The sequence below is a fragment of the Alosa sapidissima genome, chromosome 20, assembly GCF_018492685.1.
Source record: "Alosa sapidissima isolate fAloSap1 chromosome 20, fAloSap1.pri, whole genome shotgun sequence".
Classification (NCBI taxonomy): Eukaryota; Metazoa; Chordata; class Actinopteri; order Clupeiformes; family Clupeidae; genus Alosa; species Alosa sapidissima.
Window position 1 is genome coordinate 20,830,786 of NC_055976.1, and position 12,342 is coordinate 20,843,127.

The window sequence follows — 12,342 nt, forward strand, 5'->3', positions numbered from 1 at the left end:
TGTGCACAATTAGTGTTTTGGTCTGCATATGTATATGGTTGACTTTCTCTATAGTACAGTATGAATACATTCACATTTACTTCCCATTACATTGCAACCTGAAATCACACAACATTTCCTTCAAACTCTAGTTGTAAATACATGTAGTCTACTAATGAGGCATTCTGCCGAACAGTGATGAAATGTTAACTAAGGAAAAGCCCTTGCGGGATTGTTTCTCCGCCCTACGTCATATCTCCAGGAGTAGATGGAGCTGTGTTCGGTGGAGAGGCCGGTGGCACAGCTGGGGCTGCCGGAGGAGGTGGAGGTGGAGGAGGAGGAGGTGGAGGAGGAGGAGGAGGAGGGCCGACTGGAGGGATCGGGCTCCACGGCTGGGGAGACACTGCAGAACAGAAGGGAGCCTTCACTCTCGCTTTCCAACATGTCTCATTAACACTGACCTGAGAGGAGGAGCACTGCCCTGGTGTGTGTGTCTGTGTGTGTGTGTATGTGTATGTGTGTGTGTGTGTGTGTCTGTTTGTTTGTGTGTATGTCTGTGTGTTTGTGTGTGTGTCTGTGTCTGTCTGTGTGTGTGTGTGTGTGTGTGTGTGGTGTGTGTGTGTACATGCACTGTAACAAGAAGTTCTAAAGAGTCTTTGAGTAGTCTGTGTGAGTGCATCTTTCTTATGCTTTCGTATGCTTTCTGTGTCTGTGTGTGTGTGTGTAAGTGTGTGTGTGTGTGTGTATGTGTGTGTGTATGTGTGTGTGTGTGTGTGTGTGTGTGTGTGTGTGTGTGTGTGTGTGTGTGTGTGTGTGTGTGTGTGTGTCAGAGGACACTACCTGAATCTGCTGGCTTTAGCTCTAGAGCCACTCTTGATGTGATGGACAGGGCTCGAACCAGCAGCAGCCCTGCAGTCCCCGTCCTGCAGCAGCCTCCTACTACAGAGAGGGCCAGTGAGCTGGGTTTAATGAGACAGTTCACACTTTAAAAGCACCCCTCCTGGCCGCAATTAAACGACAAACCACAAACAAGTTTTAGTACAGGAAATGTGTTTGTTTATCCAGTTGATTTGTTCACCATCAGTATCTGTTTAACAGTAAGTGTTTAAATAATTAAAGAGAGCAACATAAAACGAAATTGGATTTTAAATGAAAAGCATCACTGATGCAATACTAACCAGATTGCATCGCTTTGAGGTCATGAGACCAGGCAGCTAATGGTTATCTTGGCTATGGGTTTGTTTTTGCATTCTGTAGTTCTTCTTTGCACAAATACTAACATAAAATAATATATACCGTAGTCTCTCCCACACAGATTATATTTTTCATTTATCTGGAGATTTCCAAACGAGTTCAAAGCCTAGTAAACACATCAACATTGAATAATGTCCCCATGCTTGTGCCGCTGGATGCTGTGATATTTACGGACTGTTTCCTCTCTCCGCACACGGAACGTCGGGAACATTAGGTAGTCACACTCAGAGTCACGCCTAAAATGTCACCTCCGTGCTCCCATAACCGCAACGCCAGAGAGAAAATCTGAAAATGGCATGTTCAAAAAGAACATATTTCCACTTTGTACATTCTTCTCCAAAAGGCCTGTAGCAGTGTGATCACCTGATGGCTTTCACTCCGTGCTTGACACAGTCCTGTTCTCCGACAACAACAGGCAATTATAATGTGAATAATTTAAAGTGAACACAAGGAAAGCATTATAGATGGATGTACGTGTGAGTCTAAGACCTACCACTTTGACAACACCAAACCTAATTTGTTCACCAAAATAGAGCATTTTGTTTGTTTAAATGCAATCCAAGGACAGGTGAGAACAGTTTAAGGTGACATTAAAAGAGTAAAATAGTCCATCTAAATCACTTACATTATACCTTAAGACTACAACAAAATTGCTCCTAAGAGTTCAACCAAAAGAACAAATTCTATGGTCTACTACATTGCATTTTTATATTCTGAGTCATATTGTTTCTCTGAACATTTTGAAAACACTAACCCCAGATTAGTACGACTCACAGCCACCCACTAATCAAGTTGACTGAACCCTTAAAACAAAATCATGTACAGCCTCCACTGCTCGCCCCTTGACATCACTTGGACTTCTCCAGCAGCGACTCACCCAATGACAACGAGCGGAGAATCCCTGTGGTCGCCAGGTGCCCTGTAGCAGCGGCTGAGTCGAGGGGCAGGGAGGCTGGGGGGAAGTGAGGCAGACGGAGCGCGGCGCGGATCGCCCTGGGCACTCGTCATGGGAACCGCGGGCTCTATGGCACCCCTACGCACGCCACCCACCCAGCAGCACCTCTATCAGCACAGCCCACGAGCCGGAGGGCAAGCTACTCGTTGACCAGCCGCCTCCTCATGTCTGTTTGCGTGTGTGTGTGTGTGTTTGTGTCTGTGTGTGTGTGTGTGTGTGTGTGTGTGTGTGTGTGTGTGTGTGTGTGTGTGTGTGTGTTTACGCGTGACCTCTGTGCCTCCCACACACACACCAACGCCTCACAGAGCAGACGGGCTTCCTGTTTTTACCTGCAAACCACCAGCTCGCCAATAAAGGTCAGTGCAAAGCAAAAAAAAGCTAAGTTAACTCCTGGGAGGGTAAAAAACAGAATAGGATCTCTATTGGGAGGATCTCTTCCTCCCATCCATCCATCCCCCCCCCACCTCTCTCACGTCTGGGGGAAGCACTTGGCTTACTCTGTTTCCTCCCTTCCTTGCGTGAGATCAAGTGCCACCTCTATTTGTTTGGAGCCATCTGGGGAGAAAAGGGTGGCGAACGCATCGCTGCTGCTTATTGTGCCGACGTCCCTGCTGGGAGGGCCTGGCCTATGATTACTCACTCAGGTGGAGAACACCACCCGGGCAGGCACCTGCTCTCTCTCGCTTTCTCTCTCTCTCTCTCTCTCTCTCTCTCTCTCTCCCTCACACATACACTCTCTCTCTCTCACACACACACACTCTCTCTCTCTCTCTCTATCTTTATCTTGCTGCACTCACTTTTAGCGCTTTCTCTAGTAGTAGTCTGCTCCCGGCAGACTCAAGCCAGATAAGCGCCAAATGCACTCCTGAGACAGCTTCTATTTGTAATAGTGAAGGCAGCAGTGGCATTTGTGTTTCTCACTCACCTCCAAGCACACATCCTCTGATCCTCACCTCCAAACACACATCCTCTGATCCTCACCTCCAAACACACATCTTCTGATCCTCACCTCCAAGCACACATCCACTCACCTCCAATCACACATCCTCTGCTTTCTCACTCACCTCCAAACACACATCCACTCCCCTCCAAGCACACATCCACTCACCTCCAAGCACACATCCTCTGCTTTCTTACTCACCTCCAAACACACATCCTCTGATCCTCACCTCCAAGCACATATCCATTCACCTCCAAGCACACATCCACTCACCTCCAAACACACATCCACTTACCTCAAAGCACACATCCACTCACCTCCAAACACACATCCTCTGCTTTCTCACTCACCTCCAAACACACATCCACTCACCTCCAAGCACACATCCTGTGCTTTCTCTGTTCAAGTCAAGATCTACCATGGCAGCCTCTGCCGTCGGTGTGTAAGTGTGTGTGTGAATTGGCAGCCTAAATGTGAGGCATGACACTGGAAAGCGCTTTGAGTGCTCGGAGGAAAAAACGCTATATAAATGCAGTCCATTTACCATACTATTTTTGTAGCCTGGAAAAATCCAAACTCATTCATGAAGTGAATAGAGTCTGGTGGAGACTCATGATTAGGATTCCAACACTTGCATCACGACGGGCACTAACTTTGAAATCATTGGTCCAGCCTTACCAATCACACTGATCAGAGATTCCTAACGTTACTTCCTACTTCGCCTAAACTGTATTGACAATAAACAGCATCAACAGCCAGGAAACCATGTACTGGTATGTGGATCTACCTCTGCTGTAAATAAGTTTCTGCATTTTTTTATGTGTGCAGGTGTTGTTGCTGCTTCTGTTTATCACAATAAGTTTCGGTTTTGTCTTCCCCTCTGGTTGCTGATTGGCCTGACATTTTTCTTGTCTGAGGGAAACGGTTATGAACTATGGTGTTCCAGACTAGATCTCCCTGAAAGAAGATCTAAGTGGGCGGGGACAGGCTACTAATGTTTGGCTCAATTTAATCCTGTAACAGTTCTCACTTTGTGAAGATAAATAAAATGCACACCCCAGTTCAACAGTTGTTTTCTCTTCTGCCCGTTTTAATGTGTCAGTGTATTTGTACCACCCTGCATCTACAGAGCGCAACAACACATTCAGTGTCGTTTGTTCAGTTCAATTTGACAGTCATTGAAATGTAGGGTAGGCTAATGGAAGTTTCTTCTCTGGTTCCATTACTTGCCCTGTTCTGTTAGGTGAAAGGAAAAATAAGTAAAGAGAGACGGCTTTAACGGTTGACGGAGGTCAAAAGAGTGGGTTAGCAACCACGTAGTCTCACGTTTCCTTTACAGAGCAAACATCACCTTACTCCAGCAGGTCTCTTGCCATTACTTCATCAAATATTCATCTGGCAATGCTAATGCAAAAAGGCGCAGCTCCTTAAAATGGATTCATTTCCTTCACTGGATCTGGAGCAGATATCAAAAGATGGAACTGTCCGCATGTAATGTGCCAAATTTCCACTAATATAAAAAAAAAAAACATATCCTCATTTGACACTTATGTGCCGCTTTAATAATTCCATTCAAATTATGTAGCTTTCTTCATTCAAGAAATTTGATAGCCTACACGCCATTACCACTTCGATATGCAGTCACATTAGTGACGCCTGGTAACTTCCAACTTCCTGCTCTAAATCTCGTCTGAACGAACCATAAGAACGAAGCATTTCTAGGTCGGGAAAAGGTCAAACTACAAACAGGCTGCAAACACTGCTGATATCTTAACACAGTGCAGTACTGCCTTACTGCCACAAGATGTCAACAGCAGACAAGCCATCACAAGCGATCTTTGACAGGGGAGGTCGGAGCGTGGCGGCGCGCCAAACAGGCTCCAGCAACCAAGGATGTCTGGTGTTGACAACTGAACAACAAACTCTTTTTGTTGCTTGGAGTTTAGGGCTTAGAGACTATTTCCAATTGCCTCAAACTGAGAGAGCAAGAATAGCGCTTCAATTGAGCAATCAATAAATTGGAAATAGCCTCAATATTTAGCCCTCAGTAAATTCTGCCTGCTGAACTATTTTGCAACCAGTATACAACTTGTTCGCATGTCATGCATGCACTCTTATTGACTGCCAAGTCTGTCAGGAATGGCATTGATCGGGATAGACCTTCCAAACAAACACAGTAACCAGTCTACAATAGGCTACTGTAGGCCCAAACTACACGGGTTTAGTTGTGGTGAAGTGGGATACCAAACTGAACACTGTGCAGTAGGCTACACTGACACTACAATCATGGAAACAAAACAGATGTAAACTAATAAAAACAAACGGCAAACATTATCCGCATTTAGAAACAAATCAGGGGACTGTAACTAGGCTACATGCAAACGAGAGATGAAGCTTAGATATGCCGTTGTCAGTGGAAAGACTATACCATGCATGGCATTAGCATGTATCAATTAGGTTAGTAATAATTCATTAGACGTCACAGAGTGTCAAGTTTGAAAATAAATAAGGCAAAATAGCCTGAAACATGTTACTGTGAGCAGAATACCAAAATGTAGATGGCCAAACGAAAATTGCTCTTGATTTCGCCATGCCAGTCATCCGCGGATCATTGAAGCGGATTGCCTGGTCATTTTTTGGTCAAGTATTATGCACTTGTTGTGGGCCTAATCTTGTAATCAAATGAAGGGCATGGTAGAATGCAATGATATTATGAAAAATAGTATTAGGAAATAGGATTACTAATCCTGCGTAACTTTACTCGTTTAAGTTTTATTTGAAACAGGGAGAACTTACCTTTGGTTGTCATCTCTGTGGAGTGATGCTGTCATGGTCTCCTGTATAATTGGCTGTTTCTTGCTATTTAGCTTCCTCCATTGAGACGTTGAGTCTTCGGCCAGCGAAGTCTTTGGTTTATTCTTATAATTTTGAACGAATATTCCATGGTGCTTTATAATAACTGCGCTTTCTTGAGATCCTCGAATGTTGACTGTCACTTGCATAGGAGCTGAAGTTGTCCTGTCAACTTTCAATCGGTCAGGCGGCGGCGTGTTGCTAAACTTGGCCGTTAACGATGTGGTCAAACCATCTGCACCGGTACCGAGAGCCTTGTGAGAGATGAAAGACGCACGGAATTCCAAGGGAGTCAGAGAAGTAGGTAAGGCAAGCCGTTCCACAAACTTATTTTTGTTTAAACTTGTCACAGCCCGGACATTTGTTTTACATTCTGGTCCTGAATGTCCCATTATTGATCCCAGAACAGAGAGCTTCATGTCTGATGTTCAGATTATGATTGGACAAACGTGAGGCTCAATTCTGATGATCCAGTTCTTGGGTCTTGCGGCCAAAACGTTCCACGGTTTCGTTTACAATGAGATGCGGTAGCCTATGTTGTCAAGTGTTTTTCGTTCATATTGTATTACAGATTTAGATATTTTCGTGATACAATAGAGGGTTGTCATGCGAAGCGGTCTCCATCCATTGTGTAAACAACTTTAAAACAGAGTTTGTTACAGGCGGTGCGCGTTTGCGCCAGCCTATCAGAAAAGTGCTTTTTAGTAGGTTAAGTCATAAAATATGCCAGAGCTAAATTTAGCAATTCAATAAAAAGCCACTGAAATGTACATATTTTCTTTTTCTCATATTTTAACTTTTCAAGAATTTCGTTTACAGGAGGTGGGATATAATCGTACACTTGGTGTAGCCAGAGCCCGTCTACGGAGAGCTTGCCACTCCGTATTAAGTCCCATTGTACCGAATTTTGGTTGCAGTTCCACCAGATTTCCACTGGGGGCGATCGCCATGAGTGCAGAATGAATGGGATTCAATGGAGCTAGACGGCTAAATTTGTTTCTTTCACCTGATTGTCGTTGACAAATCTCAGATTTGATTGTAGTTTGTATAACTTCAACATGGGTTATAGGTCAAAAGTTGAATGAACGAGTACTTATGTCCTTTTGTTTTCTTACAGGTTGGGTCATTGTTGCCCATAACACGCTAGCATTGTGCTAATGAGTGACGTCATTGACACGTTTGAAAGGCTTTTTAGAACAATTAAGTGACTGTAAAAAATATAATACTCAACCAAGTGTATTTTCTTTGCCTCCCCTTTCGAATACAATATTCAAATGACTTGAAAAAAATATATATATCCCGAGAAAAGTGGATTTTGAGGGGTACAGCTCCATAGACCCCCATGCATTCTGCACTCGTGGACGAGCGCCCTCATGTGGAACCACAGAAGGAACTGCAACTAGTTCAGAAACCGGAAGTTTTCCGAGAGTGGCAGTTCTCCCCTGATTAGACATTCTCTGGTGTAGCCTATGACAGGGGTTCCCAAACTTTTCCATGACAAGGCCCCCCAAATACCACTAGGTTCTGCCTAAGGACCCCCGTGATGTGTTATTAAACCCATCGAGAATACTACGGCAAATGTAAAAATACATTAAGCTAATTCTTATAATTATTTTAGCCACAAACACTTCGTGATGGAGCATACAGTGTGTAAAAATTGTATTTGGGGCTCTCTGCTATATGAGTGCTATCACTCTACTATTATTCCCAGTCATTATCATGGAAAATATAATGTTCAGATATGCGACACATTATTATAATGGCATTGTATGACAACCCTCATAGTAATAGGTATATTTAAACATTTTCAAATGTATTTATTTGTTGCTTTTATTTTTCCTTCCAACTTGCTGAGGCGCCCCTGGCACCCCCTCGCAGGCCCCCACTTTGAAAACCACGGGCCTATGATGTTACTATCAAACTGTTGTAACTAGCTATTTCAACCACGAGATGGAGCTGTAGAATAAGAAACAGAATTATGTTTTGCTGCGTAAATGGATAATAAACATGTTGTTCTGACATTGTGTCAGGGACTGTACCCTAATATTTATTCTGAACATTTCATTGCACTAATAATAAAATTATTTTTAAAAACATGGCATTATATACGACTTAATTGCATAGACAGACAGATAGACAGACAGACAGATACATACATACATACATACATACATACATACACATAGACATTGTGCAGACATGTATTTATTGTCATATATACATGTCTGCACAATTGAATTCTTACTTTATGTATTCCACTCAAGGAACTCTGGGTAGGGGTATAGTATAGAATAATAAAAACCAATAAATACTTAAAGAAAGAAAAGAGTGAATGTAAGAGTTTGGTATAAACCATGTTGTCAGTGATGTTTCATGCCATGGGTTCATTCAGCGGGACAAGCAGGCCAGCCAGTAAAGCTGGGGGTTGCAGCACATCTTGCCGTGTCACATAAATCACTAGCACACTGTCACAGCTGGGGTGTCGAAACCCTTGGGCACAGCCGTTAAAATGATAACACAGTCAGTCAGCACGCCTGAGAAGCCATCTGATCCAGTGGAGTAAGACTAAAGCCATTCTATTCCACTCCGTTGCGGATGTTATCAGGAAAACATGTAAATGTGTAATGGTTTCTCTGAAATGAAGACATACTTCAAAATCTGTACTAAGCATTTGTACTTATGAGGTGTGGGTACAAACAGAGTTGTGGTTAATGTTATGGAAAACATTTGATGCACTGCTGGCTTTGGGATTCATCTTAATGGAGACCTTCAAAATAATTATCTGGAAATGTATAGGTGCTAATACTATCTGTCACCCCAAAACACCAGTTGAAACTTTAATGGCATAAAATTGGCATAAATTGGCATAAAACATGGAGACTTCAGCCTGACCCTGCACCAATGCAAACTGCAATAATAATAATAATAATAATAATAATAATAATAATAATAATAATAAGCTTTATTGGTATAGCACCTTTCACACACAGAATGCAGCTCAAAGTGCTTTACATTTGGAGCACTTAACACAATAATGGAGAAAAAGAAGCAATCTTTGGCTATTAAAATCCACCACAGATTTCCTTTGAGACCATTAAAATGATCACATCACATACCATCCATTTGCAGCATGCATTTAGCTCTCTCTCTCTCTCTCTCTCTCTCTCTCTGTCTCTCCCTCCCTCCCTCGCTCTCAACAGCTTTAATACTTGTTCTCCCTTCAGGGTGGATAAGGGGTGTAGGACGGGGTGGCCTGTGTGAGTGTGTGTGTGTGTGTGTGCGTGTATGGGTGGGGGGGTTTGCCCCGGCCCAGTGGCACAGCTAGAGCGGCTGCTGGGTCGCAGGCTTATTTATGGGGAAAAGCGAGGGGGGTGTTATAAATAGTGCAAGGGGATACTGCACGGCTCGGGGTCTCGGGGTCGGCGGCTGTGAATCCTTGGAGGTGGAGAGAGGAGGTGGCTGGCGTCGCCTTGGGAGGGCCTGCGATGAGAGGTACTGAAAGGGCAGTGGGGAAGCGATACGCTCATAACTCATACCGCGCGGCAAGCCCCCCATTCAGGTGCCACCGCAACGAACCCACACTGCCACCCCCCCCACCCCACCTTCTCTTTTTTACGTCTTTGTTAGACCCCCTCGGAAGTGGAGCAGAGGTGTGTGTAGCGTGTTCATTCCCTAAGGCCTGTGCATAAGACTGCTGTAGCTAACACTGGGGCGCTATACTGCTCTACAGAGGAATGAGTGCCACTACAGTAGTGAAATCTCTTGTGAAAAGTTGACAAACAGTTCAAAATAGTGCTATTTTATTAGAGAGATTTTATTATTTTATTACATTTTATTACATACATTATATACATTATAAATTATTACAAAAGTGTTTGTAGTGTGTATGTATGTAGTTCGTAGTGTGTGTGTATGTAGTATGTAGTGTATGTAGTTCAAGGCAACACCAAAGAGGCAGCATGTCTGTTTTCTTCAGGATGACGTAAACCATCAAATGGCTCAAATAACACTCTTCTTTATAAAGCAGATTTTCTGTCTCTAATGCATATACTGAAAGATAACTACACTTTGTCAGTTTGTCAGACAATCATATCAAGCAGCTTATCTTTATGTGACAACGTCCATGCAGTCGTTATATAACTCTGTGCCACTTCCACTGTCTCTGTGCCACTACTACGTACATGGGCGGATTATAAACTTTTGGGCCCCTGGGCCCAGATGTTTTAAGGGCCCCCCACTAATTGTCGCATATGTGGAAAGGGGGGTTTGGGGGTCCTCCCCCAGAAAATCTTTAATTTGTATGATGTGATTTCCTGTGTTCTGGCGCATTTTAGGGATGGCCAATACTTTAATTCAATCAGATTCATAGCCTACATCCTGATTTGTTGATATTGAGGCAATGATTCCATGCAAAGGCTTGGGCTTCAGGGCCCCCTGATCCCTTGGGCCCCTGGGCCTGGGCCCGGTAGGCCCATGCAGTAATCCATCCCTGACTACGTAAGATGGCCAATATAATAAAAAAAACTGCATGGGATTTAGTCAGTGCACATGCTCCAGGGTCTCTGTAGCAAGAAGGAACATAACCCTCATTAAAAAACATTGTTTTATGAATATTGCTTGATCAGTATTCAAAGTTGTTCCAAGCAGCTCCTCTTCCTGTTTCTCTCATTAACACAGGTCCAGTATCTGGTCGAGCTCATCTTCTCCACAAGCAAGTCCATGATGAATTTCTGCACTGAAAATAGCCCTTCTCGGATAATGGAACAGCTATTAATGTGCCACCAGTCTCTGTACTGAGGGGGCCCCCAAGCAAAATGGATTACTCTGCCGCACATCCCCTGAGCTGCTCACCACAGCCACTAATAACCTGCTCTGATAGACTCAGGCCCTCCCATCTGCCTTGATTTAGTGCCGATTACCCAGCCTCCTCGGCAGGCCCCCCTGTCCCGATTGGTCGACGTGGCCACGCTTAAGCCGGTGGAGGCTTATAGTATTTGTAAAAACGTGCTACCCAAAGACTAGTTTTGTCTCAGTGTGTGTGTTTGTGGGTGGGTGCGTACGTGTGTGTGTGGAGTGGCATGTGCTTTGGTGTTTACCTACGTCTCAGCTGGGCGACGGTGGTGGCTGGTGGAGGGTGTGGTGTTTGCCGCCACATGGGTGGATGCTCCTGGAAACCTTGCAGAGCGTCCTCTAGCTGAACCAGGGCGCTGGGCATGTGTGTATGTAAGGGGGGTAGGGCTGCACACAGCATCACAGAGAGCTGCTAATGGGCTATTAGGTCTCCAGTGTCCTGTGGGAAATTGCTCGTGCTGCTGAAGGTTAAACGCAAAGGAGTGGAGGAGAGCACTAGGGTGTGAGGGAGGGAAAGAGAGAGAAAGAGAGGGAGAGAGACAGAGAGAGATGTAGAGAGAAAGAGAGAGAGAGAGAGACAGAGAGAGGTAGAGAGAAAGAGAGCGAGGGAGAGAGAGAGAGAGGAGGAGAAAGCAGAGGAGGCGACACAGATTGGATTGCCTACAGCAGTCTGGAGAGGGAGAGGATCTGTGGCGGCACGTCACCGGCGGTGGGGTGGTGTGGTGTGGTGTGGGGCAAGCAGCGCTGGATGACATACGTGGCTGGGATACTGTCAGGGGGAGGCTCTCACGCACACTCCCATGCAGACAGGATGACCTGGGCATGATACCTTCACCAACAAGGGCTTGGCTACGGCACGTCAAGTCCACCACAGCAGCAGTGCGCAGAAGAAATAGCCATTAACACTGTACAGTACCTGTCTGCAGGACTACAGGACTGCCCTCATGTGAAGGTAAGCTAGCCATTTATAGTGCATTTGTTGGTCGTACAGTACATCTGTGCATTAGCATGTTTAACACACAAGGTATTATGTTATATAGACCCAAAGAGCATTTGTGACTGTGCACTCTTGGCTTCTGCGGTGCAACTATGCCCTATTCAGTCTTCAACTACTATTGTTGTAATGATAAAGGTATTAATGGCTTTGGTTACAGTAATGGTGATGGTAGTTTCACACAACACTGCAGTGCTTTAGCTCATAGTAAAAGGTGCAATCCAGACTGACAATGCCAAGGGAGAACTGTGACTGTGTGTGTGTGTGTGTGTGTGTGTGTGTGTGTGTGTGTGTGTGTGTGTGTGTGTGTGTGTGTGTGTGTGTGTGTGCGTGCGTGTGGGTGCGCATGAGTGTGTGTGTCTGTTTGTGTGTGTATGTGTGTGTGTGTATGTGTGTGTGTGCGTGTGAGTGCACATGATTGTGTGTGTGTGTGTGTGTGTGTGTGTGTGTGTGTGTGTGTGTTAGCAAGGTGATGTTTGTATTTGTACTATTACTTAGTCAAACTGACTTAATTTG

At 44.6% G+C, this 12,342-nt stretch overlaps 1 protein-coding gene across 1 annotated transcript in view; it reads right to left on the reverse strand.

The window, feature by feature from the left end:
- The window catches only part of fam149a (family with sequence similarity 149 member A), a 28,924-nt gene extending 22,427 nt beyond the window's left edge, over window positions 1-6,497 (reverse strand). The window contains exons 1-3 of the mRNA XM_042074734.1: window positions 5,925-6,497; window positions 820-918; window positions 229-382 (exon numbers count right to left, since the gene is read on the reverse strand). Coding sequence (XP_041930668.1) covers window positions 229-382; window positions 820-918; window positions 5,925-6,400 — 729 coding nt within the window. The 5' untranslated portion in view covers window positions 6,401-6,497. The remainder of the gene's footprint in view (window positions 1-228; window positions 383-819; window positions 919-5,924) is intronic.
- Window positions 6,498-12,342: the final 5,845 nt, after the last annotated feature.